Here is a 27913-nt window from a genome sequence, read left to right as displayed (position 1 = left end):
TAAAAATACTTTTATGTCATGTTTCCCAACCTCTGTCAGGACCCCTTTAATGGTCCGTTGGTATCAAAATATGGTTCCCCCACAAAATTATGCAGAATTTGGACATGAAAAATGGAATTTAACGGCAGTGATAGGTTTAAAAAGCGGAAAAACTAAACTTTTGTTGTAACTCTTGACTGCAAACACATCACACAACTGTTTGGTAAGTAGTTCAATCCAAGGCTGGCTGGTGGCAAAGGTGAATTTGACAAGCCTTTACACCCACAGGCATGTGAAATAAAATATTTCCCCCAGATAAATCCTGAACATTGATTAGTTTATGATTACTTAAAAGAAAAAAAGAAACAACTAGAGAGATGGCAAAATGAGCATCAAGAGGCCAGCCCTGATTGAAACTAACAGTGTGTAATCTAGTTAGATTTACGTTTCCAGGTTTATAGCTGCGTGTGTGGGCTTTAGGTGTAAGGCCAAGTTGGTCATATTTGACTAAAGTAAGTGGAAGGCACTTTTAAAATGACACAGCTTTCTTTTAAAGGTTTGTTAGTAGCAGTACATGTTGCATTCATTATGTACTGTTACTAACATAGAGCTGAAACGAGTATTCGATTAGTTGATTGACAGAAAGTTAATAAGCCACAATTTTGATAATGGATTAATGACATAAGTCAGTTAACAAAAAAAGTACTCTGGTTCCAGCTTCTCTAATGTGAGGATTAATTGTTTTATCAAAAAAATAACCAATTTAACAAATAATCAAACAAATCTTTAGTTGCAGCCCTTTATCGACATACAGTATGTGATTGGTTAAAAATGAAAGCACTGACCCGATGTAGGGCATCTAGAGTGGCGTGGAGGTAAAATACAAGCACCATGTGCTAACATAAACTCCCACAGTCGAGGTCTGGCAAGTATCCATATTATATATATATATATATTTATGAGTTCTTAAAGGTGCAAAGGTGTATCATTCTGTGTTTCCTGCAACATTTCACATGAAGCTCTTTGCTTATTCTTGCAAAAAGGAGGTTGCTTTTCCTCTAAATGCTAACGCTACACTGAATTTGTTTTGGAAAGAAAGTGAGGAAGCAAAAACTAACAACTGCTTTAGGTCTGTCATGACATGATAAGATAACACATGATCACAGCTTAAGTGGCTCATATTGTCTTGGCAATGGTCTGACTAGTTTGTAGTGATTTGTTTTGTTAAAACTATACGAATTGCATCTGTAAGTTACTGTATATTCTCTAGAGTTTTTTTTAATTAAGGCCCTATGTTTTTTTAATATCTCTATAATATTTGTCATGATTGTTTAAACTATGCATACCGGTATTAATTATTGGATTAGTTGGATTTTTAAAATTCTACTATATTTTAGTGCATAAAAGTAGAAATTTCGATTAGATGGTCCCTTTAAAATCAAGTATATTCAGGTGTAGCAGAGTCTGTTTAAGCAGAGAAGTGAAGCACCGTGTGAAGGCAGTGAACTGGCTGTGAAGGATTGGAGGAAGTCTTGTCTTGAGGTACACTAAAAGGGATGATGGTGGACTGACTGACAGTTGGATGTTGATATGAAGCCCGCTGAGTTCAGGAATCTGGAGGTTTTGGGCTTTTTAGGGGTCAGAGGTTAGAAGTCATGAGAGGAGGGGTCAGGCTGTGTCAGAAAAACTCGGAGACCCCGTCTGGTTTCATTTCTCTAAAGAGAAGAAAGGCACTTGGTTAATATTGAGAGGACATTAAAAGTTCTTTGAAATAAAAAGATCACAATATATGTTTTTTTTCCACCTCCGGTCTAACTCGGGCCCAGTTGTCTGGTTGCTGCTGTGTGCGTCAGCTGTGTATCGGCTCGTCTGGATGAGGCCGTCTGACTGTAGCCTCTCCCCTTCTGATGTCACTAAACTCTCCTCCAATGGAGCCCCTTCATTAAAGAAGAGCAGGCTGCGGGAACGGACTGCAACACACAAACACACACTGGTTTTCATTCACGTGTCAGTTATGTCATTTTCCAACAATTGTATTTTATCAGTTGTATTTTAGGTTGTAATTAACACGGTAGCCTCTAGGGGCCACCAGCAGGGCAGTGTTTCAGCCCCTGATGGGTAAAGTCTGGTTTTATTATACATCCATGGTACAGTCTAGCAGACTTTATCCCTTACCACTCAAAGGATGGTTGCTGGCAGAAAGGAATGGTACTTAACGTGATGACAGCCTAACCTCTGGTTTCAAAAGGGGTTTCCCAAGGGTAAGTGGTTAAAGGAAGTTCATTTATAGGGAAGTTGAATACAGCGAAGAGTGAAAGTTGATACTCGTGTCCTCCTTACGAGACTACACTTCTGGGATCTGTATCAATCTTCCTTCTTCATGTGCTTTTATTTTGGGATCATACTTTTTTTGAGGGGTCATTTTGCCATTCGATATTACAAATATACGCGAACACAGAGTTGTATTTTCAGTTCAAGTTTCTTTTCTACAATGTGACGTCTCTCAGTTTGTTATTGCTCCTGCTCTCTATCTACAAGCGCTAAATTCCACAAGTTCATTCTCATTCTCATTCTCATTCTCATTCTCATTCTCATTCTCATTCTCATTCTCATTCTCTCATTAGGGTTGTTGAAAGTCACTCTGGGAAATGTATTACTCTGTTAACTAAAGGAGTATATAAGAAAGGTTAATGGGTCCATTCAAAATACACTTTCTATACCAATGTTGAATAACAGGTGACATATTTTTAGACCTACCCTGACTAGTGGTGTAGAGGTCCGCTGGCGGAAGAGGAGGAGGGGAGGAGGGATTAGAGGAAGAGGAGGATGAGGACATAGAGGAAGTGTGAGTGAGGAAGGAGAGGGGAGAGAAGCAGGGAGAGAAGGAGCCCAACACCAGGACAAAACACACGGCCACCATCTGCATAGAGAGAGGAGCAAAACACTCACGTTGGTAAGGAATCATGAACAAGGGGTTAAAGTTCAAATGTATTGTTTGATTATACACTCTCCAGAAAGAAGTAAAGTCACTTAAATAACAACAATATCCAAAATGCATACGTGAAGAGCTTTAAAATAACGACACCTATATTTACCATGAGGCACGTCCCTGTTTGAGTTGAGGCCATTTTACAAGAACGGGGGACAACTTTCCCTGAAACCAACGATTGAAGCTTCTGGAGCTGCTGTAGGAGAGACCTAGGGAGAGAGAAACAGATCAAATTAAAACAAAATTAAAAATAACTTCACAGGTAGAGTAAAGATTCAAGGAAGAACCTTGTTTGGTTGAGGATTTTTCTTTCCTTGAATTAAGCCTCAGCCTCTCGCAGACTGTGCCTCACCTCAAGGACGTAACACCAGTTACATTTTCATATTTCAATATTGTCTTTATCCACCTGATTTACTGTCAATTAGCCAGAGTGAGTAAACCAGTACAGTGGAGTATCCCAGTAATACCAGGGGAATATAGTATATCGGTGTGATCTGGAGAGCAGGGTTCTGATGGTATGAGATGTAAGGACCCACTCTCACCACTAAGTGGAGACAGAGAACCAGTTACTGCTGAACACAGTGCCAAGCGGCCGTCAGCAAGTCAGTCGATCGTTTAACAAGTTAGAAACTAAACCAGACAATAAACTGGTAAATCGGATATTCTGGTGGCGAACCAAGTGAGTCAGTTGGTACATCTAATGTTTCAAATGCCCATGCTGATGTCTATCACATGCACCAGACTGTAGCATTACGCTGGGAGATGCCAGCTGTAATAAACGTATATGGGCTGATACTGAGCAGCATCACTCACACAGTACTTTGATGTAAAACCACAGTGATTTACTGTTGAAGTTATTGCTGCTTTAAATACACAATACTCCCAGATGCCATGCTGGTTGACTTGGTGAATGATTATGTGTAACTATATTCAGAACACAAATGGAAATTTATGTATGAAATTAATGGGTTTTTTTGTACTTTTACGGGAGCTAGGCTAGCAGCTTCCCCCTGCTTCCAGTGTTTGTGCTAAGCTACGCCTAAACATATATTGTGAACCTCTATCTGCATTGGACACACAGATTTAAATTATTGTCTGACTCTGGCTAAGGCAACAGAAACCATCTCTGAAAAGTCCATGTTTGAAGTCCAAGCTGAATTCAAGACTTTTTACTTCATGGAGGAGGAGTTAAGTTTATTCTTGTACAACTAATAAACCAGTAGCACCACTAACCCAGTTCTGTATGAATCAAAGTGGACATGCAGGAAAGAGAAACCATTGCATGGTGAACTAAACGACCACTAATAACTGCATTTGGGACATTTTTAGATTTTTCGGAAAAAATTGCTTAAATGTAGTTCATACGTTTAAAAACCTTTTTTTAAGACCTGCACATATTCTGGACTTTATGTGAGAGTGAGCTTGCTGACTCATGTTCCCCAGTTTGTGCCAACTCATTGTTCCTCTGTGTGGTGGTTTAACATATTCACCAGTGTGTGTGTGTGTGTGTGTGTGTGTGTGTGTGTGTGTGTGTGTGTGTGTGTGTGTGTGTGTGTGTGTGTGTGTGTGTGTGGTGGAAAGGGAGGGGGTTGCCTTCCATGATGAAAGCTACTGTTAACTTGCAGTTTTAATGACAGGCTTAGGCTGCCACAGACAGACAGAGACAGACCCCCCCTCAACCCTCTACCCGACCACACCCACCCACCCATCTACCCACCCACTCTAAGATAATAGCAGATTGGTTTCATATTGTTATAATAACAGAGGAGACAAACGGAGCTGGGTGAGTCTACACTTTGCTTATGGTGCAGACAAATTTCTATTTAGACTACTATAATTCTCTCCATGCATATAAACTGTAGAAGGTTTTTACATACAGAGCTTAAATACTTTTACTGTATGTTTAACCTACAGTAGAATGTGTCTGTCCTTTGAAGACTACATGGCTGCAGCTCAGTCAAACCTTTCCTACTTGTGGGTATAATATTCATTCTTTTTTTTCAAGAAAGATTCAAGAAAAATGAGCCCTGCTGTAGCCCAGATCATTCAACTCTCAGTTTATCAAGCTGCATTCTTTGCAAACATGTTGCTGTTTTCAGTGACGATAATCCAAACATCATTACAAATGTCAAAGAATGTCGGGTCTGGGTTACTAGTGTCGGAGCCAGCTCACATCTGGTTCAGTCTGTTCAGAGACACGACGGCAAGACAACACTAATGTCAGCTAGTGTGTGTGTGTGTGTGTGTGTGTGTGTGTGTCTTTGAGTCTCACCTGTTGGCGGTCTCCAGGTTTTCTACTTTTCTCCACAGGTCGCTGTTTTCTGACGTGTAGCTCTCCACCCTAATACAAACACAGACGGACACAGATTTCTGTCAACGTCGTACTTTGAGATCACACGCACAGCACATGACATTGATTTAATGATATTTTACTCTGATCAGGAATAAGATCACTCATCAAGGCTAAATTCACGTTTGACATTTTAATTCTCCCATATATATCTAGTGCACAAAACACACAAATGGATTTGCAGGGTAAGAGATGTTCTTTTCCTAACTGTCCCCTCATCCCTCTTCCTTTTCTCTCCCTCCGTCATCTCCTGCTAATCCTATTGATCAACTAAACATGCTGTTAATCTTGTGCTGTGTTACACATAATCCTCTCGAGCTCCTCTTATGTATGGTTGGTATAAGGCTCATTCATACACATTCCTTGCAGCGAGTCGTCCTGCTGTTCTCTTTGTGCATCGATCCTCCACTAATCCTGCCCTTATGTCCAAAACAGACACATAAACACAAAGAAAGAGAAGGATTTCAGTTTTTACACACCTCCTCTTACTTCTCTGTTGTGAAAGTCTTGATTCAGTCAAAGGAACTCTTAACTCTCTCCCTACTCTAATGGGATTACAGTAATAGGACATTTTGTCACCACCTGTATGAACTTTGGCTACTTTTTGCTATGAAAATGTCGTAAAAGCAAGCCCACATTTTCACCTCTCTTTCACTCTCCCTGTCAAGGAATCTGACCCATGTGTTCAGCAGGTTACTGGAGTCCTGACACAGCAAGAAATGGTCAGAACATCAAAGGAAAATAGAAAGGAAGATGTTTCTGTTCTCATTTGATGATGAACTACATCATGTAAGTACTATGTGTTCATCTGGACATTTTTACCTGACCCCACAAGGGGCTGTGGGTTTGCTCCAGTTTAATCCACTGCAGAGCTTGTGTGTCTGTTAGCACACTTAACTCTAAATACAAAACCTCTACATACAAAAACTGCCTCTCAAATAAATTCCAACTGCCAGGTTCACTTCAGCATTACACAAATCTATCTTTTCTCCCTTTTGTCAGTTGCATTTTTCACGTTTCTTTTTTTTCCGGTGCCAGCAATGCACATAAAAAGCACACAATTATGTATAAAAAGGCCTGCGGTAAGATTCAACTCCACTTCAACCTCACTGACCAACATGGCTGCTTCTCTGAACCAAATGCAACACTCTTAAATACATTGTTAGACAGCTCAGAGAAGTGGAAGAAAAAAGTTATTCACTCATTACACAGACATTGCTATGAAACCGTCTGTTCAAGCATTTCCAAGAGTTGGACTGGCATGGTTGAAATAACAGTAATAATTCAGCAGTACAACAGTTACTGCATGATTCATTTCTCACTCAATGAGAAATTGCATTTAAAAAAATACTGCTTCACTGAAAAATGTCAAAGGTAAATTATGAGTACATAACAGATTTTGGAGGTTGCTGAGCACGTTGATAAGAAACATCCATTTTGTCTTTTCATAGGATTAATTGACTTTAAGAAAAATGTGTAATAACACCAACTTATCCTTTAATATTTTGTCATTATGCCAATAACAGCAGGGTAAAGTCAGAGCATTGTAGAGTATTGGCTGGACTATTCTAAATAGTAATGGCTACTGATATACTGTAATATAGTTTCTTTAATACTATTTGAGGGGACGATAATGGGAAAAAAGGGTTTGGAAAGCGCAAAGACAGCCAGATACAAAGGTAAACCAAGAGAAGTGGAAAACGAATAGAAACATGGGGACAATGATTTTTTTCCAAGCCTTACTTTTTCTCCAGACATTCCACATATTCTTTCTTCTTCCTCCGACTCTCCTGAGCTGAGATCTGGGTAGGAAACAGAAAAATATCAGCTAGATGCAAATATGTTTTTCTAAGTTCCAAAGTTTGAGTAATGATTTCTACTTTACAAACCTGTGTGTAGTGTTAGGCACCTAAATAAATGTGCCCAGATGGAGCGGATTTGTAAATGTTTTGAATCCTGTTTGTCCATCAATTATACTTTTGTTTTAGCGTCATTTTGATTTCTTGTCTGAGCTTACTGATGTCAGAAAAAGCTCTGCTTAACTCTCAGAATAGAAGTCAGAGTCACTGACTCTGTAAATAACGGAGGTTTTTTTGGTAAATCAGATGTTCCGTCCAGCTGTGAGCACAAACAAAACGAAAGGTGCGGTGTTCACCTTATTTTTAATCTTCCGTCGGACCCTCTTCAGTGCCTTCTCTTCAGTCTTAGTGAGAGGAAGTTTGTTAGGTACTGGGTAACCCTCAGCAACCAGGGTCCTCTTCTCTTCTTCGGTCAGCAAGAGGGGTCCTGAACCCTGCAGCTTCTGCACAATGAAACAAAGCACTTCATCAATACATTAGCAACCATTTATGTTAAAATGAAGCCTGCAGGCAACTGACTCAGAAGCTTTTCCTTTGAACAATACTGCTACAGCACCGCAGTTCAGATGTGTCATTACCAAATCAAACATTTTTGCTGACATTGAACAAATTCTGTATAAACATTTGGTCATAAGGCATTACATTATGCCATTAGTACAAATGTGAATCATTTGTTCAGAGAAAAGATGCTGAATCAGACAAACAATGGCCACACACTGAATTGATTGAATTTCATTGAAAAGGCATTTTGTCAGCAGATTATCGGACTGATTTAACCCCATGATGACAGCTGGTTTACACGCCAAAAATACTCCACTATACATTATTTGCACTTAGTGCATTCAACTATTTGTACTGTCCAATCAGTATGGGAAAATGAGGAGAAATAGAGTTCAGACGGGCAACAGAAAGATGTGTTCTTTTACTCACATGTGGTGCAGTGAGGAGAGGTGAAGAAGAGATGGCTGAGGAAGAGGAGGAGGAAGAGGAGGAGGCCCGACCTCCTGGCCTCTGTTGTGGTTGAGGGGAAGACGGTGGCAGAGGGAGGTGCGGGGAGGAGGGAGGGAGGGAGCCGTCACTGTCGCCGTGGTTACTGCTGGGAGGGGTAGGCGGGAGCTGCAGAGCATCGTCTGGCAGGAGAGGAGGGTGTTGATTGAGTGCTACTGTTTTTTCTTTGACAACTGAAACAACTTGCTGCACTTTAGATGTCTGTTGGTGTTATTCTGTATGTGCTAAAAATAAGTTCATTAATAGGTCCAAATGTTTTAAATCATTCTAAAATCTCAAACATTGTATAGATGAAGAAATATGTTTGTGTACCGCTGGGCAGGCTGAGGTACTGTCCAATCTCTCGGGGTTCATCTTTTATGGCTACTGGCTTCCCACTGTCTTGATTGGGCTCCTACAGAAACACATAAACAACAATAATGTCAATGAACATTGCAACACCAGCAACACCAACAACAACAACATCATTTGTAGCGTCTCGTTGTCTGGTGGATGCTAACCGTGTGTTTCCATGGCGACCCTCTGTGTGGGGGGGCAGGGCTTAATATGAGAGGCGGGCCTTCCAGTGGCTGAGGATCTAACCTTTGGCCCCCATCAGGCTCCTCCTGTTTCACCAATATGGCCGAAAGGTCTTGACTGAAGCTCCATTCAAATTCTGAGAGAAAAACAAAAAAACATAAAAATCAACATCAAATCAACATTCACAAAGACATTTTTTTGTTCTACACCAAACCTAAATGCGTCTATTTGGCAGCAACTGTAGTATTTTGTAGGTCCTCGCTGAATAACTTTATTTAAAATACCTCTTAAACCTACTAGTTTGTCCACTTTTTTGTCAGTGGGCAGAAGGTTTGATGGTAGAAAGTAGGACGTGCGTGATATGGTTGAAAAGCGGACCATGTTTGTTGTTTTTTCGTCAAACTACTATTTCCATGTCAGGAATAAAATCCTGATGATATAAAATATATGAAAACATCACATGTTAATGGTAATAATCAAACACCTTAATTCCAGCCTAGAAAGCTCCCTGCCCTTTTCAAAAAGCAGAATGAACTTCAATTTTCGGAGCAACTTAAAAAAGTAAACTATATTTCTCCTCAGGGACCTTCAGGGAGGTCTTCCAATGGTAGGAAGGAATGGTGGAAGTGACTGGTAGCTTATAAATCACACTTTCAAAGAGCTTTCCCAAAACATTTGTGCACTTCCTGGTTAAACTGGTTATTACAGACTGCTGGACGACGTCGCTCTGGCGACTGTGGTGCATAATTTGTCTAGTGTGTATCTACCCTGAAATAAAAGATGGGCTGAACCAACAACTTGTCTTTAGTGTCCTTCCTGAGAACAGAAAGGGTTGCTGCCCTTAAACACTGCTGGAAATATGCATAATTAAGTGAGCCAACAATGAGGACAGAGTGCAATTTTTAAAGGAAGTTCCCCAAAACACAATGAGGATATATTTAAAAGCATCTCACAGGTACTACATTGTTTAGTCTACTGTGAGCTGCAGAAAGTATTTTAAGGGACAAAAGTGCTACTGCAGGAAAACAAGTCCCAAGCACTCCTGCTATATTTGGTGTGGTAGTGGGCAGGATGATGAAGAGTCTCCGCTCCTCCCTGCCAGCACCAGCCAAATCACCTCTGGGGCAAACATCATCACAATTCATCAGTGACAATCAACGAGAAGAGTCACTAAAAACGTAAAACTCATTAACATTTCGTACCAGCCAACCAATAGATGAACATTATCACATGAACACCATCAAATCACCACATTTTAACAGACTCTATATAATTGGCCCACCTAAACAATATATGTATACATCAATGTCCTGCCAACATTCCACCAATTTTACACATGCAGATCAGTTTATTCGTAGTGAGAAGTACAACTTCGCCTGTGAAGCCGTTGTTAAATCTGACAAAATCTCGGATTGGTTTTGAGACTTTTCTTTCATAAAATAAAGCCTGCATAAGAGTTTGAGACTCTAAGGAAAGATGCAATTGATTGGCATTATGGGAATTGTATGTATGACTCATACTTACATAAATACATAGACTCAAATATGAGATACTGTATCTCAGCCTCTACTGAATCAGTTTTAACCACTCTTTTTCTTACAGTAATCCATCTCTTGCAAAGTCCCCCAACTTTATGGAAGTGCAATACTACATCTCTTTTGTCTCAAAGATCTTTTGTTCAAAATAAAAATCTGTTTACTTTGACATTGCTTGTTCCCACAGAAAGAGTTTACTGTTAGACCGACTGGTGGGTCTACCAGAGTTGAAGGTTAACTATGTATGCTTTCAATTAAGGCTTTTTCAAAGGTGAGCTGATGAGGAACTGCTCCAAGGGAACCTCATTAGGCAAAAGTCCACCAACAGTCTATATGAAAGTTTTCAAACTTTACATCCAATTTTAAATTGAAAAGAAACCATAACTATTTAGAGGCAAATAGCAACAAAAAAGTAGCCAGAGGAGTGTTTTCAGTTTAGAATAAGACATGAGCACCAGGACAGACACTTTGATGTTTGTCACAACACACACACACAACCGAAAAGCTCCAATGGTGTATGCAACAAGAGCAGTAGCAGTGTTGCTGTGTGTGTGTGTGTGTGTGTGTGTGTGTGTGTGTGTGTGTGTGTGTGTGTGTGTGTGTGTGTGTTGGGAGTAAATGTCACTTTAATCACCTCCTGGTTTCCTAGCAACATGTCTGCTGGTAAAATGCTCTGAAGTTTACAAGCTGAGTGTGCTAGGTGGAAGCAGAGGGGGATGGAGGTGTGTGCCCGTCAGAGAGCTTTATCCTGTGTCCATCACTGGAGCAGCAAACAGCACGAGTCAGAGAGTCCATCCTAAAAAACAAACCTAAACGTGGCTTCTTTCTGCTGTCTTAGACGAACCTAATGCCAATGTTCTGTCAAGAACATACGATTTTTTGCATTAGTTTAACCCAATAGCTAGAGCACAATGTCACAGTGTCAGTAAACTTCATTGCAATCTGCCCATTAGCCCATTAGATCAGGACTTTTAGAGGTGTGGACATCATTACTAATTGTAGTGTTTGTTTCAGCTCAGTTCCTAGATCAGTAGATAGCACATGAGTGATTTGTTTGGTCTGTGAAATGTCAGAAAATAGTGGAAAATGTCAACAGTCCACAACTCAAATATATTACCTTTACAAAACAGAGAGCAGCAAACCCTCACACCCAAAAGCTGCAACTAAGGAAAGTTTAGCATTTTTGCTTGATAATTGACTTGAGCGATTAATCGATTATCATAAAAGTTGACAATTAATTTTCTGTCCATCAACTTACTGATTAGCAGGTTAACACCATGACAGGCTATACACCTTTTTAATCTAGTCTTGTTTCAAAATCAACTGACTACAAAACTAATCGTAATTAAGTCCGACCAGCTCATCAGTACCAGTTCTGTAATGGCCCAATTTTGGTGCTTCGGTGCAAATCTTCCCAAAGTTTTAGCCCTCACCGCTGAATGATTAACGCTCATTACAGACTCACACTCACTGCTACCTCCTATATGACGTTTGTCACTGGTCTGGATCGCGACTCGGAAATATTTCAGGAAAATCACTGATTACATATTAAAGGTTTTATAGTTTAGGAGTAAAAATGTGAAATCGGTTTTGGGGTGGAGCCACCATTTACCTATTGCCACATCCTCTCTGTAAGTAAGAGCCTCAGAAGCTTCTCCTAATGAGGCCGGTCCTGCTGCTAGTCGGAGCCTCGTTAAGCCTGGTGCCCTTGTTAAGCCAGGGCTTGATTGGAAGCCCTCCACCACCATTGTTTAATGAATACCAGACGATGTTAGCCAATGCATAGGAAGGCTGTCCTGTACATTTATGGCTACGCTGGTAGTATTACACTCTTTTGACAGTTTTAAGGAGAATACACGTTTGATTGTTTTCTGCATTCTTAAACAGTAGAATAAAGTACATGATTGTGGATGGTTTTCCTTCTGCTTTTCCTTCATATTACCTGAGTGGCTCTTCATAAATATAATAATATGAGGTGTATAATTTCCATGTCATTTTATGGACTGTAGCTGACAGAGTACTTTTTCATAGGCTAACATAAGTGCAACAAGAATTTTCTACTGAAAAGGAAATACATACATTTTGTTTTTTAACCTTGGCCTTGGCCAGTCAGAGGAAATTTTTTTAAATAACGTAGGGACAATGAAGTGAAGTGAGATCACATCCACATATGCCACAAGTGTATATTTGGAGCAATTTAATGATTTAATCTGTTTTAAACATGAGCTCAGCAGAAAGGCAACAACGTTTGGTTGTTTAAACGTCCTTGTATAGTGTCTCGTATTTTGTCCTGTGCTAGGTAAATGTAAAAGATGCTGTGGATGAAAGTAATAAAGTAAAACCTGACCCTCTCCCCTTACTACTTTATGGGATCTGTTTGGATGCTGTTAATAAAAGACAGTCTGCTAGTAAACCCAGGTAAGAAATCCTTTCATAGAGTAACGTCTAATGACCAAAGGCTCCTGGCAGTCGTCACAGGGGGTTAACAGGGGAGAGGTGGCGACTGTGTTTGATCTCCGTAGGACAGCAGGAGTATTAAAACCATAGATGGAGCAGCGCAGTTGGAGCTACAGTAAAACACACAGCGTCTTTTTTGACGGATGAATAAGAGCAACGAGAACTAAGACCACAGGCGGAAAAAGAGGACAGGAAAGTTCAATGTCAAGTTATTAATATAAAGGGAATCTGTAAAAACATGTAGTGACCCATCAAATCAACCAAATGTGACCTGTAATTGGCATACGATCAGACAATCCACTGCCTAACATCAACCATCATAATTCTACTTGGGGAGGACCTTTAATTGCGCTCTATTGTCCAAGTGAACAAAGCATGATCCACAAATTCCTCCATTCAGACCAAACTGGCTTTGTGAAAGGTCAAAAACCTCTGACATCCCCAGGTGGCTAATTAACCTGACTCATCAAGACAAACAAGCAGCTGCTCCTATTGTGTCACTGGATGCTTGAGAAGGTCTGTGAAAAGGGTGCTCTGCCAGGGTGTTCTCCTCAAACCTGCACGATACTACGGTTGAATACCTGGAGCTGTGATCCCAGTATTTATGAGCAATTCTTGCCAGAACCTACTGCCTTTTCCACATGTGTGCCTGGATTTTAGCATATGTTGTACGTACTGAAACAAAGTAGCCTTCTGCAACCCTCATTCACAGTGCAACAAAACTATTGTAGCTAAATACTGCCAATGCTTCAAAGTCCATCCTTGAAATGCCATTGTTACGGTAATAGGCCTACTGTGTGACTGGATCAACCTCTCAGCTGTAGCAGTCTTGTCAAAATACTTGCCAAAATGGCAGCTAACAGTCCAGCTGTTTCAGAAGAAAAGGGAATAAAGCAGAGTGCAAAATCTAAAACTTGGTGTTCAACAAGTGGAGTTCTACATCCAACAAATTAGAGAGCAGAGCAGCATTCAACAGGTGGTGCATCAAGAGCAGAAGATACCAAAAAAATATTGACACAAATCTAACAAATATGAAAGAAATAACATTGAAAACTGAGAATAAACCCAATTTTTTGATTGAATTAGAATTATCTGCTGTTCTTTGTTTAAAAGCTTAATCTAAAAAACGTTATGGCGAGAGATCTTGGGAAAATAGTGATATCTTCCCAGGAATTAATAATAATTAATTCACAGGAAAATTCAAGCCAACATGAGACCTTTAGATCAGAGGTTCCCAACCTTTTTTTCCTGGCGCCCCCCCCTACTCATGTCTGAGGTTGATGATTGAGGTAACTCTCGAGATACTTTCTTTTTTGATACAGAGCAGTTATCAGCACTTTTACGTTTCTCCGTCATGTTTCATTCATAAAATAGTGATGCCGTGGCGGCAGGAAAAACGAGGATGATAGTAGCTACCAGCTGACCTAATGACAGCAAGGGTTAAGAGGTCCCGGAGGTTTGGCCAACTAAGTAGCCTGCCTACAATTTTAAGCGAGAACAAAAATATATAGTTTTTATACAGACTTTTGTACACATTATATATTCTAGTGTATTATCATAATTTGTTTAACATTTTTTTTGTTAAACCTGATAAAACCAGATAAAGACTTGCGCACCCCCTGTGATCTTTGCCGCCCCCCTGAGGGGTCCCCGGACCCCAGGTTGGGAACCACTGCTTTAGATGTTTAAAACCTCTACATATACTCGTGAAGTAAATTAACAACTGTACACACACATACATATATATATATATGTATATATATAAATGTAATGGTCTATTTGTGTTGTGGATGCACTAAAGTAGAGATCTAACATTGGTGGAAAGTAAGTATCGTTTTTAGTCAGGCTTTATGGAGCAGATGCAGGTTGTAAAATGCATTTTGGATTAAGTTCAATATCAAATAGGCTGGAATAGATTGTGTGTGTGTGTGTGTGTGTGTGTGTGTGTGTGTGTGTGTGTGTGTGTGTGTGTGTGTGTGTGTGTGTGTGTGTGTGTGTGTGTGTGTGTGTGTGTGTGGAGGCAGCAATAAACAAGAAAAATATATAAAATACCTTGAAATCAAAGCTGTCTAAATATTGTGTTTTATGAGGTAATATATTATCTGGTTGGCTAGTTTAATGTCATTTTAGTTTTTATAACATCCTGTTTGCTTTGGCATGAGTGTAAATTTACATTCTAACTACAGCATACATAGGTTTTGATTGGCGTGATTCTAACTTTTCTAAAATGAATATTCTAGTTCACAGCATTGAATTGGAAACATAGACAGTAGTTTTTAGATGTGAGCTAGACCTTTTTTGCTGCTCAATGTGGTATTTTGGCAATGCAGGTAATCTGATATTCATACCAATAAAGCGGATTTAATTGGATTAAGGGAGAAAGAGAAGGAGAGAAAGACAGAAAACAGAAGTAAGGGAGCGAAGGGAGAGATATAGACAGGAAGAAGAGAGAGAGATAACCTGACAGAAGAGAAAAAGAGAGTTTCCGCTGGCTTCGGCAAAAGCTGCAGACTCAAAACCATATGCTTGTCATAGCGTTGTGTGAGTCCATGTGTGTGTGTGTGTGTGTGTGTGTGTGTGTGTGTGTGTGTGTGTGTGTGTGTGTGTTAGGTGGGCAGGGCTTAGCTGGAGGAGAACTGCTCAGACTGGGATCCTGCTGCTCAGACAGCAGGATCCCCGGGACAAACGGAGAACAGACAGACAGACAGACAGACAGAGTGAGAAAGACAGGTATAGACAGAGATAGAGGAACACAGGCAAAGACAGGAGGAGATAATGACGAAGATGAGTCAGAAAGAAAGACAGAAATATTTTTATATTGCGCTGCAGCAGACATTTGTTCCTACAGACACCCCTTACATAAAATATAAAAGATAACAGATTATCATGACACATATTATATGACAGACAGTGGCTTCAGCCAATCAGAGTGTATACTATTTGACAGACAGAAGACAGGGTCAAACTGCATGTTATGTATTACATCATACAGACACTAACTGGGGGCAGCCAGGATGATAAAGATCCAGACTAAACATCAGCCAGGATGATAAAGAACCAGACTAAACATCAGCAGCAGAGTTTTGGTTGGCTGTGCATGTTTCCATTCGGCACGAACTAAGATAAGATTATTTTAATGAATAGGATGACCTACCAGACTCATGGTCCATTTTGATTGACAGGGCTGGGCTCTGGGGGGCGGAGTCTTCACTTAAAGAGTAGCTGTGCTCTGCTTGAATATCTGTGAGATTCAAAAGCCCTTTTCAGACATGGAAAACGTAACATTGCTGTCTTCGTCGATGTGTTAAAGTGATGGCTGTTTGATTCAGACATAGGTGTACGTTATGTAAATGTTCCTGACGGCTGCTAGAAACGATGCTCGAAAATGACATTTCTTATCTCGGAAAACATTAAAATGACAATGTTTTTACATCCCTTTATCCAATCATTTTGTTGAAGTCTTAGTGACCATGGCAACAGAAACTGGCTCTCATATGGTGGAATTTGACGATCAGAAAGACCAAGCCATAGAATCCAACCAAATAATGGGAGCGGGGTCTTTTGTACTCAAACACTGGCTGCTGAGAGGAACAACTGGCTGCTGCACTGCTGGAGGTTATCCGGGGAAACAAGGTCATCCAAATGTGACTATTAAACTAAAAGAACTTCAAGCCAAACATCTCCAAGACAGTGGTTGGCCATTGGAAAGGGTTCCACCAACCAACATTTACCTGCTGTGAGATTTTTATCGTTCCATTGGCAATAACTAGGAACGCTGGAGAAATGTTATTGGAAGCAACGACCACCGTGATCCAAACCCTGGTACAATTCTTTCAATGTGTTCTTTTATTTTAATACTGCGAGGAGCTGTGAGAAAAGTGGCATGTGTATTCTTTAACTGATCACTTTTCAAAATAAAAGAGGAGCTGACCTGGGTTGCTGTCCTCCATGTCCATATGTAAAGGTGAAGGTCTGTCTGCCAGAAGGGGCCGCTCTAATAGATGGTCGTCAAAGAAACTGCTGAACAATTCACTGCTAAAGTCATCCATCTGGTCACCTGAGAAAGGCTGGAAAACATGGAGCGAAACATGGAGACAGACAGTATTTTATTTAGTAAAATAGTTTTCCATGGGACAGTTACCACTCCAAATAAAGTCATATACTGTGTTTTTCAAGTTTCTTCAAGTTTGGTAATTTGGACTTTTTAAAGAAAAACTGAAGGATTAATGTAAGTTTGGCCTTTTTGGGTGAGACAATTATAAATTAACCATTATTAAATAAACCATTTGATTATCTAAAATAATGCTTTTTTTTGGAGATACGTGACGCAATTAGCGTTTGTGGGTATGATAATATGTCAATGTTAGTGGAACGTTGAAGATTGATGACTGACTGTATCTCTCCTTTGCCTTTTTTGCTAAACATCACTCAAGGGATTATCAAAATAATTTTTGTTTAATTTTCTGTCGATCAATTAATCAAATAATCAACACATTCTCTCTTTCCGTTCTACAGTACTACAGTCTATCTGTCAGAGTCAGAAACCAGACACCCTGTGTGACTGTGTTGAAGAGTCAGTCAATGGGAAACAGCATTGATAGATTAATCCTCAGTCTGCATGAGATGAGTCACTGAGCTGAGAGATGATGCTCTGGAAGCCTGGGACAGCATGGTGCTCTGATTTCACTGTTTTTTTATACACACAAACACATACACACAATATGAGTCACCCTGGTCTTGAGCAAACATGCACAAAGCAGTACAAAAGCAAACACACATAAACACACACAAATAGATGGATTGGTGGGAACAATAGATTTGTATGTTTTATTCCTAGAAATTCTCCCAAAACTGCCAGAAGTGTCATGGCAGACAAAAATCAGTCCAGTAACAACAATAAAGACATGACTTTTTTTAATATCAACAATGGAGAAAGGCTTTTTGGCCTCTTTGCACACTACCTTCCCAGCAGCAGCAGCAGCACTTAAATTAAACGTAATGTTTAGTTTAGACTTTATTAGGCCAAGAGTGCAAATGGTTTTAGTGCGTGTGTGCTTAAGTCAGAAGCCAGTTGTCTGTAGATAGCTAGCCAAGAAGTTGAACATTTTTGAGAGATTTTCTTTCCCTAAATTAATGACATGCACACAACAAAGCTTCAATGCTTGTAGCATTGTCCATCACTGCAGTTGAAATGCACAGAGTAGAGAGTGAGGGTGAGAAGGAGAGGTGTAGAAAGTAAACAGGCCAAGGTTTGTGCAGGACTATACTGTAGGTATGAGTCATGGGAATCACTGTTAATGTGCAATATTCTTTAAATACTGTTCAAACAAGTCAACTTTAAGTCACACATACATCTCAGTGTGGTGTGTGTGTGTGTGTGTGTGTGTGTGTGTGTGTGTGTGTGTGTGTGTGTGTGTGTGTGTTTAGGAGGTCAAGTGTGTCTATGGTGAAACTCTGGGACACATTGCAGCTGTCTAATGAAACTATGTGGAGTAAGCACACATACACACACATAGGCTAGGGATACAGATGGTGGGTAAAATAACAGAAGCACGTGAGACATGAAAAACTGCTGATGATCAAGGTAACTCAACTGTGACCTGTGTTAAACACAGGGTGGCTTTCATTTTTAAAGCAGTCATGGGAAAGAGAAAGCATTTGTCACAGAAATTAGCACTGATGGACCATATCAATATTTATCAATATTTGTATTTGAACAACATCGTGAGGCTCAACAGAGCTCCCTGCAGGATTAAGTTAACTGACAGGCACTGCTCAACAAGGTGCGTGCATACACTCGGTAATCCTGCAGTCACTTGCTCTGTCACACACAAGTGAACACTCACTCATTCATGAACAAACACACCCACAAAAAGAAAATACTGACAGAGCACCCTTGTTCTCCTGCTGCACTAAATGCTGGAACAATATCCCTTTAAATAACCCTCACACTGCCCCTTTAAACTCTGCTCCATTAGGGAATATAGGTCACATTTAAACTGCGCCACTCAAAAATAAACAGGGACAAGTTTCCTATATGGAGAAATGTGGGTGAAACTGGCATGATGCTGGGAGAAGAAGCAGAGCAAGGTCCACAATTGAAAAAATTTAGTATGAGCTAAAATTAGCTTTAGTAGCTGCTTTAGACAAACATGTGTTAGACTTTATGTTGCCCTCTACTATCAGTGATGATATTTTACTAAATAGAATTTAACCCTTGTAGTTCCATCAGTTGCCCTTTAATTTATATTCAGCTACATTTGCAGTAATTGACTACAGTTTTGTATTTAGCTCCACATTACAGTAGTGACTCTTAGTCGGGTTATCGCGATCCACTTGCTTACTTCCAACACCCCTGGAGCCTGTGATACAGCTCTCACCTACGACTAGCACAGCCCTGTTTGAGGCTAATCTTTTCTTATCTATCACCTGGCATGGCCATGATGTACCAATTGCAGTGTAGATCTTTTTCTCACACCAGACATGTTCAACTATTCTGGCTGATAAGATCTCCTGCTCTCAGGACTGGGCATGTACAGGCTGTTTCATTGATATCTCCCTCCCTCTTCTGTTTCAGTTTAATAAGCCAAAGACAAACACGCAATTAGAAATTCTGCTAATTTTTAGACTGATCCATGTGGCTAAATCCTGAAGGCACAAAAGCTGGAGGTGGATTTCAGATAGGAGGCTCTGAATAAGCTGCAGGGAAATGGATGGTTGATGGAGTGTGTCTCCCATTCAAACACTGATACATGTTTTATTATTTTTTATTTTTTAATAATTTAATATTTTTTTTTATTTTATTTATATCTGTTATTAGCATTACAGTTTGTGTTTTGGGATTTCTCTTAACTCTGTTTTCATAACTCAAACCATGTGCTGCCATGCTGCAGCCAATATAAATCATTAAAATGATGAATGAATAAGCACTCAACATTCCTCATGACTTATAAATGAATAGAACAAGTCCTCCTCTGCAGTCATTCGTCTATGACACCACTATGGACAACCTGTGCAATAAAGTGGTCTCAAAAATAAATAAAAAACATTTATCAAGAAAAAAAATCTTAGTTAATCTTCATTCAGATTTACTGATTTACTCCACCTGGTAAATCAATGTAAGTATTTAATACACAAATGATCAAGGATTGATTTTTTTTATATATATATATATATATATATATATATATATATATATATATATATATTTTGAGGCATTTTATGCCTTTATTAGAGATTCTGACAGTAGAGAGGTGACAGGAAAACGAGGGGAGAGAGAAGGCAAATGACGTTCGGATTCTCATGGACGAGAGGCTGGTGACAGCGCAAGTTGTAAACATTAATGGCGTCCTTCTTGGCTGAACTGAAGCGTTAGCTAGCTGTATCATTAGCTACGGTTACAGCTTAGCCGAGAAGGACAAGGCTCTTGTCCATGAGTACCCTTCTGTCAGTTGGTGGGTGTATTTTGGTAGATTATCTTAAGTAACTGGGTCATGATTTCTGGAAAGAGACACTGCTGCTAAGTTTTTCAAATGTATTTTTATGGCGCTTTACACACCATAAGCTGAGCGCCATCTACAGTAGTTCCATCGTATTAAAGGGAAGGCAGACATCTCTACGGGCCGATATCTCCAACACCGGGAAACTCACTACAGGTAAGAGGAAGAATATGTATTTTTGATTTTGGGGTGAATTGTTTCTTTAAGCCACGGGGAGCCCCTCAAGGATTGATTTAGTTTACAAAAAGCTATTCAAAATAGCATAATATAATAAGAAAACTCAGGAAATGGAAAAGGACTGAAATAGAACTGCATGCATTTACAACATCAAATTGTTACTGTGGCAGCTGCTGTGTTTATCAGGGCAGTCTGAGAATTTGAGCCTACTACTAATACCGAGATAATACCATATTATTTTCTCCTTACAATGAATTAATTGATGAAAAGGTCAAAACTCAGTGGACCATTGTCCTTTGTTGAATTCAGCACTGATGCTAACCTGCATCACACCTGCACCACATTCAGCAGTGGCAAATGTGGCAGTTCATTATATTTTCTAATCAGTAGCCTATTTTACTTTTTGCTTCATTATTTGTCTTGTCACTCTAAAGCGCAGCTTCGAAACGCAGAGATAAATGACGATATATATATATATATATATATATATATATATATATATAATAATATAAAATATATATATATATATAATATAATATATATATATATATATATATATATGTAAGCTGTTATTGTTGTTATTAGGAAAGGAAGCTTAATGAGTCCAGAGTGGTTCAGTGTTAGACGGCTTGTAAAGGAACAGCTGCAGTCAGAGTGAACAGAGCAACAGAGGTCTGGACCTTTCATTACCTGAACCCTCTCTGCTGGGAAAAAAATCACAGGAAAACCGTGTTAAAAAGCAGTTGACAGTTTGTATAGCTTATGTCCGTGGTGGTGTGTCATTAGGGGGGATGGGGCTGATGTGCAAACCACACAGGGAAAGAGCTGGGAAAGACAGATGCAAGAAGTAATTATAAAAGCAGAGAGCGACTTTGTTATGCCTGTAATTAACAGTGTTGAGTCTCAACATATCTCTCTCCTTTCATCTGAATGCCTTATCGGTTCAGGTGCAGAAAAAAAGCCCAAATCACCCATGAAGAATATTTACTTTCCCTGATACAGTGATGAAGGAAAGCACGACGATAAACTGGACTGAGAGCCAGGCCAGAAACATTGTCATTATGGCATGAATCACGCAGTGGAAACCATCGTAAACTCTTCAGAACATCATGTAAAAGCCAAGGGAAATACACTGAAAAAAAAACATGTAATCTCAAATTCAGATTTCAAGAGCCAACAGTAGTCTGTTTATTCCAGTTGTTAATATATCTTGGGTTCCAATTCTTGGCATCAAGAAGCTTTTTGTTTGGCTGCTGTTTATGGGGCTCTATACATCTATCTGATCGACAGGGTCAAAGTAAGGCTTCTGCATTCATGTTAACTTGTCTTTCCTGATTGAATCATTACTCAACTAAGAAAAAGAACCCAATTAATGTTGAGAGCAAAAGCTTTTCATCAGATTTATGCTGCCATGAACAAACAGTGATTGTCATAAATGGCAGTAAGTGGAGGTACTATGACTACACCCTGAGGCATCTTACGCCAGGCTGCAGGAAACTCTCCGTCGTGTTAGACAGACTTCCTCTCTGCATGTATTTAGTTTCACACTGTGAATACATTTTGCTTTATCATCTTAGCCACAATTTTTAGCAATAGCTTTATTTTTCGCAATGTAGACTGTAGGTCCAAAGATTGCAGGGAACTAGTCTCGCTTTGCCAGACCCTCCTCCACAGCACCCTGGAGGAGGGTCTGGCTAGTCCACACAGCATTCGGGGATGGGAGGAAAACATGCTCTGGTTTAACAGCATTTCTTTAAACCAATCAGAATCGTCATGGGCGGTGTTAAACAGTGGTGCGAGAGAAAACTCAGATTGGACAGATAGTCTAGCTAGCTGTCTCAATTTACCCTGCAGAGATCTGAGGAGCAGTCAACAATAGCCCTCATAAATCCACCAAATTTAAAATTCCAACACAAAGAAAGCGGAAGGAAACGGAAAATACTGTACATGGAGGAATTTCCTGCAGCACTGGAGCAATTAGAAGTGGAACGCGAAGGATATAGACTAGCTTGGAACAGACCAAAAGGCAAACTCTTTGGAATGGGTTCTATAAATGAATATCAATATTAGTTACACTTATAAAATGTGTTTTGCAGGTCTTAGCCTATGTTTAGCTTTGCATCAATATCACACTATTGCAATCAATCAATGCAGACTTGAACTCACTCTGCTTCCTAAAAGACCACCATACATTCAATCATCAAAAATGTTACAGTATGAATTGGGAAATTATCAGAGAATGGCTGCACCGATTAGTCAGTAACCGATCGATGAAAAATGAACTGGCAAATATTTTGATTATATGTGATTTGATGCTTTCCCTGTCACACGATTGTAAACTGAATATCTTGGACTGATGGTCGGACAGTGGGAAATTATGTTTCAGATTAATTTGACATTTTATAGACAACACAGATTATTCGAAAAGAAAAGAAAGTGTTTCCTGCAGCCCTAACATTCAATCATCTGAAATGTTACAGCATAATTGGAAAGTGACCAAAGGTAATGTAAAGTATTCAGGATTTCATAGTAAAGTAGGCTAAAACATGCAAAAACACTGGTATAAACTTTTTTCTTCTGGAAAATCCATTGGCAGACATAACAGATTTTGAATAAGACACTAAAAGTCAATTGAAGACTACATGGCTGGTTGAGACAGATATTTTGCAACGTAAAAATGAAATTGTGAGAGACCTGAAAACATCATGTCATTATCCTATAACACTGGCTGCCACAGATAAGAAAATGGCAGTGTTCTCTACTGTATTTGGCTTTATGTGGTGCTGTGTGTGGCTGCAGTGGGTTGGCTAGTGTTTGGCTTCACTTTAACTGAGAGACCAAGGTTACTGTGTGTGTGTGTGTGTGTGTGTGTGTGTGTGTGTGTGTGTGTGTGTGTGTGTGTGTGTGTGTGTGTGTGTGTGTGTGTGTGTGTGTGTGTGTGTGTGTGTGTGTGTTCAGACAGTAAACTCAACTATAGTTCTCAGTAAAACAGTAGAAGAGTATTTTTCTTTCTCATTCACACACACACACACACACACACACACACACACACACACACACACACACACAGCTGCATGCCTGCTCACATTCCATCTGGCAGTTAAGCGGCCAATCGGCAACAAGCATGCAAATGAGATGGGCGTGTCTTTTTAAAGCTGGAGTACAGGGTCTGAACGGAGAGTAGAATAGAATAGAATAACAAAGTGAAAAGAGTATAAATGTAGGGAAAAAACATTAAATGGATAGAGGACAGAAAGTCCAAATATCTATTATTAGATCTAGAGATTTTATTTTTTCTCATTTAGGTTTTTCTACAACCCTAGACTAGAACAGAGTAGAAAACCATCAAATAGAATACACTGCACTGTCCTTGCTTGACCTCACTGTGCATGTGTGTGTAAAAGTATGTTTGTCCGGGCGCCTGGGTAGCTCACCTGGTAGAGCGTGCACCCATATACTGAGGCTCAGTCCTTGATGCAGTGGCCGCATGTTCGACTCCGACCTGCGGCCCTTTGCTGCATGTCATTCCCTTCTCTCTCCCCTTTCATGTCTAAGCTGTCCTGTCATAATAAAGGCCTAAAATTTCTGCTGATCATAATCTATACAAAATATAAAAGTTATTTTAGCAAAATTGCAATTTCACAGAGCCCAAATTGCATGTTTTGTCTGTCCAACTGTCCAAAACCAAAAAATATTCAAATAGCAATTTAACCCTCCCCCCGAGAAAAGCAGGAAATCATCACATTTGAGAAGCTGGAACCAGAACAGCTTCAGTACATTAGTACACCTGTTTTGTAGGCTGTATAATATGTATGATTTTTGGTCCATTCATACAGTTTTATCAACATGTTTTGAAAATGGCCTTCAGATGCAATCTAAAGACTCTGGCAGACCGTCAATGAAAAAGGTCAATGCAGTGTGTTGCGGTTACCATGGCATTCGCCCCTGCATTTGTCTGGCCTGACTTTACATTTAAAGAATCCCAGTCCAAATACATGATTAATGCATAATGAGGATAATCATTTGTTGTAGCCCTACTCATTTCTCCTCCAGGATTTAGGAGAGCTGCATGCAGAGCTGTTCTAACCAGTTCCCAGCAGGCGGTAAATGATGTTATCCATGCATGATTCTTGACGTTGTGGTAAAATGGTTCAGTGCACATGATGCACAATTCTAACTGTAGCCAAGGAATGGTCACATATAATAGGAATTGTTATGAACAAAACAATTATAATTGAATTTGTCACTCCATGTGTGTAGGAAGCTTAAGGGCATCTTGAGGTTAAAGGGTTGTTTCCCCTCTGAGCCATACAGAGATGGCATGATAAATATGGGATCCTATCCTGCCTTTCCATCAGGTGGAGAGGTAAATCAGTGCCACCATAACTTAGGGGGGCTTTCCCCCTCCTCTTTATCATTACGCAGAACTGGAAGTTACAGAAAAACGTACTTAATGCTTAGATAGGGCTTGTGTTCGGAGCTTTTGAAAGGTGAATTTCCTGGTGATAAGTGAAAAGTGATGCTTACTAGAATATCTTCACAATAAAAATAATAATTCTATGAAAATAGAGTTATGTGCAGCCACAGCCCCGCTAATAACGATTGTCAATTCACTTTATTTTTTATTTAAGTATTATTTAATCTCCATTAGCCCTGTAATGCCCACTCTTATTTCTTATCTACATTGGTCTTTCCTCCTGGTTATCAACAGGGCACACAGTGTACTGGAAGAGGTTAACAAAATACAGAGCAGGAAGTGTGTGAATCCCTGCAGTACCCTACCACGGAGCACACCTTAATAAGAACCAATGAGCTGATCTCTCTGTATCTCCATTTATGATGTCCTCCAGTTTGTTTGTTTTTGGTACAAAGACATTATAGCTAAAAAAAATCCTGCAGTTTCTCTTAGCTCTTTGGAATTGTATAGTGTCTTTCTGCTCCTTGTTTCGGTTTTATGACACAGAACTTGACTGTTTTGGGTTAGTCTTTTGCTCTCATCACCTTCACTTCTAGATGCAGTACGCAGGCATCGGCGACAGAATGAGGTCCCTGATGCTGTGATTCATCATCGGCACCTGTCCATACATGACAGCTGCAGATTATAGATTAAGGAGAGATGTATAAACATGACATCTTGCAGTACAGCTAATTAGACATCCTTTCCCATGTCCACAGTGGTACAGCCCAGCCTAGTGACTACTTTATTTAGAACAGGGACGGGGGGGGTTTAAACCACAAGCAGACTGCTCGGCTGACTCACTGACTAGAATAAAGTTCTGCTTAAAAAAAAAAAAAAACTGTGCCATTTAAAAAAAGAAAAGACGGAATGACTCAAGGGTGGAAAAAGAGACACTGGCGATAGGACAGGAATAGAGAAAGAGCACTTCCTGCTGATAGTGTGATATTTATCATTAAACTCTCAGTGTGCAGCAGTGAAACGGCTCCCAGTCTGTTTCCATGAATTAAGAGTGCAAAGCTCGGTCAAGCATGGCGTGCACAGAGGGCATGGCAGTGTACTTTTGGCATTTTGTGGCCAGAGGTGCACCGCACACATGCAGTACACTTGGAAACAGGGTGGGATAAGGAGGAATATATTGTCATACATTAGGGGCTGGTGCCAATACACTCATTACAATTTCCTTGCAACAGTACAGTCACAACTGCCAAAACTGGGCATACAATAATAGCTTAATTGCATAATTCCTGTCTCCTGTTGCGCCGCTTTTGCTACTTCAACCGACATAGTGATTATTATATTAATGAGCAATAGATGTTTTTGGATGGAGATATGGAGAGAGCATGGGTGACAACAGCTGGTTTTAAAGAGGCCTCAGTGATTTAGAGAGGGGAGAGATACTTGTCCTCTGAGTTTTATTCTGAACAAATGAGTGCATTTATTATTTTATGAATTTATAAACCTGTCTTCATTCTAATAATTAAGGTTTCTTCTGTGCACTAGTCAACGAAATGTCTCTCTCACACCACACACACACACACACACACACACACACACACACACACACACACACACACACACACACACACACACACACACACACACACACACACACACACACGAGTTAACCAGTAATTCGCCAGCCTGTGTCTGTGTTTCCAGTCTCACAGATTGGTTTGCACAATTACAGTAAACACACAGGCCTACAGCAAGGTACGAGCCCCGGATATCGGCCAGGATCTCAGTAACTACAACAACTACACCGCCCTCCTAAGGTCCGGCTCCGGGCGGAACAGGCGGCAGAGGTGCGTTTGATTTAAGAGACTTTAAATACTGACAGCTGACTTCCAGCGGAAGAAGAAATAGGACGATTGGGTAGTTTACGCTCGTGGATATATAAACTGGTCACACAAAGATGAGACGCTAAAGAAAGTCGGGCTAATGCAGAACTCACCACATTAGTGAGGAAATCTCCATCGCTGAGTTCCTCCAGGTCCAACAGGTTGGTTCCGCCGGACGGATAGAGTTTCTCTGCCGTTAAACTGTCTAAGATAGACTCCATCATGTCTGTGTGTGTTTGTGTGTCTGTCTACAGCTCACTGGACGGATGCTCAGTAGCTATCTGGACTGGTCGCAAATCTTTAAAATCAACTCATTAAAATGAAGCAGTTTGTTTGTTTTTTGTTGTCGCGTGCTGTGTTAGTAGGCTATCCAGCTGTTATTTACACCATCTGTATGTTAACCCGGTAAGTCGAGCTGAGTCCAGCTGCTGCTCTCTTTTAGTGACAAAGTTCATCTAAATATCGAAAAATCACATCCTTCTACTGCTGTGGCGGAGACGTTGCTATCCATCCAGCTGTGTGCGTGCGGCTCAGCCTCTCTCCTCGCGTGCGCTGCCTCTCCCACACGCGCCGTAGAATATTCAGTGAAGCCCCGCCCCGTGGCGTCAAATAACGAGCACGCCCCAAACACAAAAATAATAATTATATACATTTCATGCCAAATCCGATCTTTGCAACAACATCAAATGTATAATCAGTTGTGAAAAGTAGGCGATGTCACTAAGTACAATTTCGAGGTAGGCCTACTTCTGCTTGATCATTTCCATTTTATGTAGGCATAACTTTATACTTCTACTAAATACATACATACATACATACATACATACATACATACATACATACATACATACATACATACACTTCAGAGATAAATATGTACTTTATACTCCACTACATTTATTTGAAAGCTGTAGTTACTAATTAATTTACAGATTACGATTTTGATCATGATGATGACTAAAATCCAGCACCTCGACCGATCCAAATATGTAATATTAATAATAGTGTGACTTTTTTGCATACTGAGTACTTTTAGCTTTCTAAATGTCTTTATGGATAACATTTCTGTACTTTTACTGCGTAAAGGTGTGAATACAATGTAACAGAATACATTTTCATTGTTGTACTTTTACTTAAGGGATTTTAGTACTTCTTCCACCACTGTATATGATTATGCAAAAAGTATTATATATATATATAATACTGGAGATTTTACCAGAGTGCAGGGGATGTCATATTACCCC

General features: G+C 39.9%; 1 protein-coding gene across 1 annotated transcript; it reads right to left on the bottom strand.

Moving 5' to 3' along the window:
* Positions 1-82: 82 nt before the first annotated feature.
* On the bottom strand, positions 83-27221 carry creb3l1 (cAMP responsive element binding protein 3-like 1). Its single transcript, XM_039793195.1, has 13 exons — positions 26783-27221; positions 16628-16763; positions 15851-15937; positions 8686-8840; positions 8498-8579; positions 8108-8307; positions 7474-7620; positions 7062-7120; positions 5241-5309; positions 3075-3177; positions 2737-2899; positions 1784-1949; positions 83-1694 (listed from the first exon to the last, which is right to left on the bottom strand). The coding sequence occupies exons 1-13, from the start codon at positions 26891-26893 to the stop codon at positions 1658-1660; spliced, it is 1515 nt and encodes a 504-aa protein (XP_039649129.1). The 5' UTR covers positions 26894-27221; the 3' UTR covers positions 83-1657.
* Positions 27222-27913: the final 692 nt, after the last annotated feature.

The sequence above is a fragment of the Perca fluviatilis genome, chromosome 24, assembly GCF_010015445.1.
Source record: "Perca fluviatilis chromosome 24, GENO_Pfluv_1.0, whole genome shotgun sequence".
Classification (NCBI taxonomy): domain Eukaryota; kingdom Metazoa; phylum Chordata; class Actinopteri; order Perciformes; family Percidae; genus Perca; species Perca fluviatilis.
The sequence above is the reverse complement of the archived record's forward strand: the minus strand, read 5'-3'. Positions and strand labels throughout refer to the sequence as shown.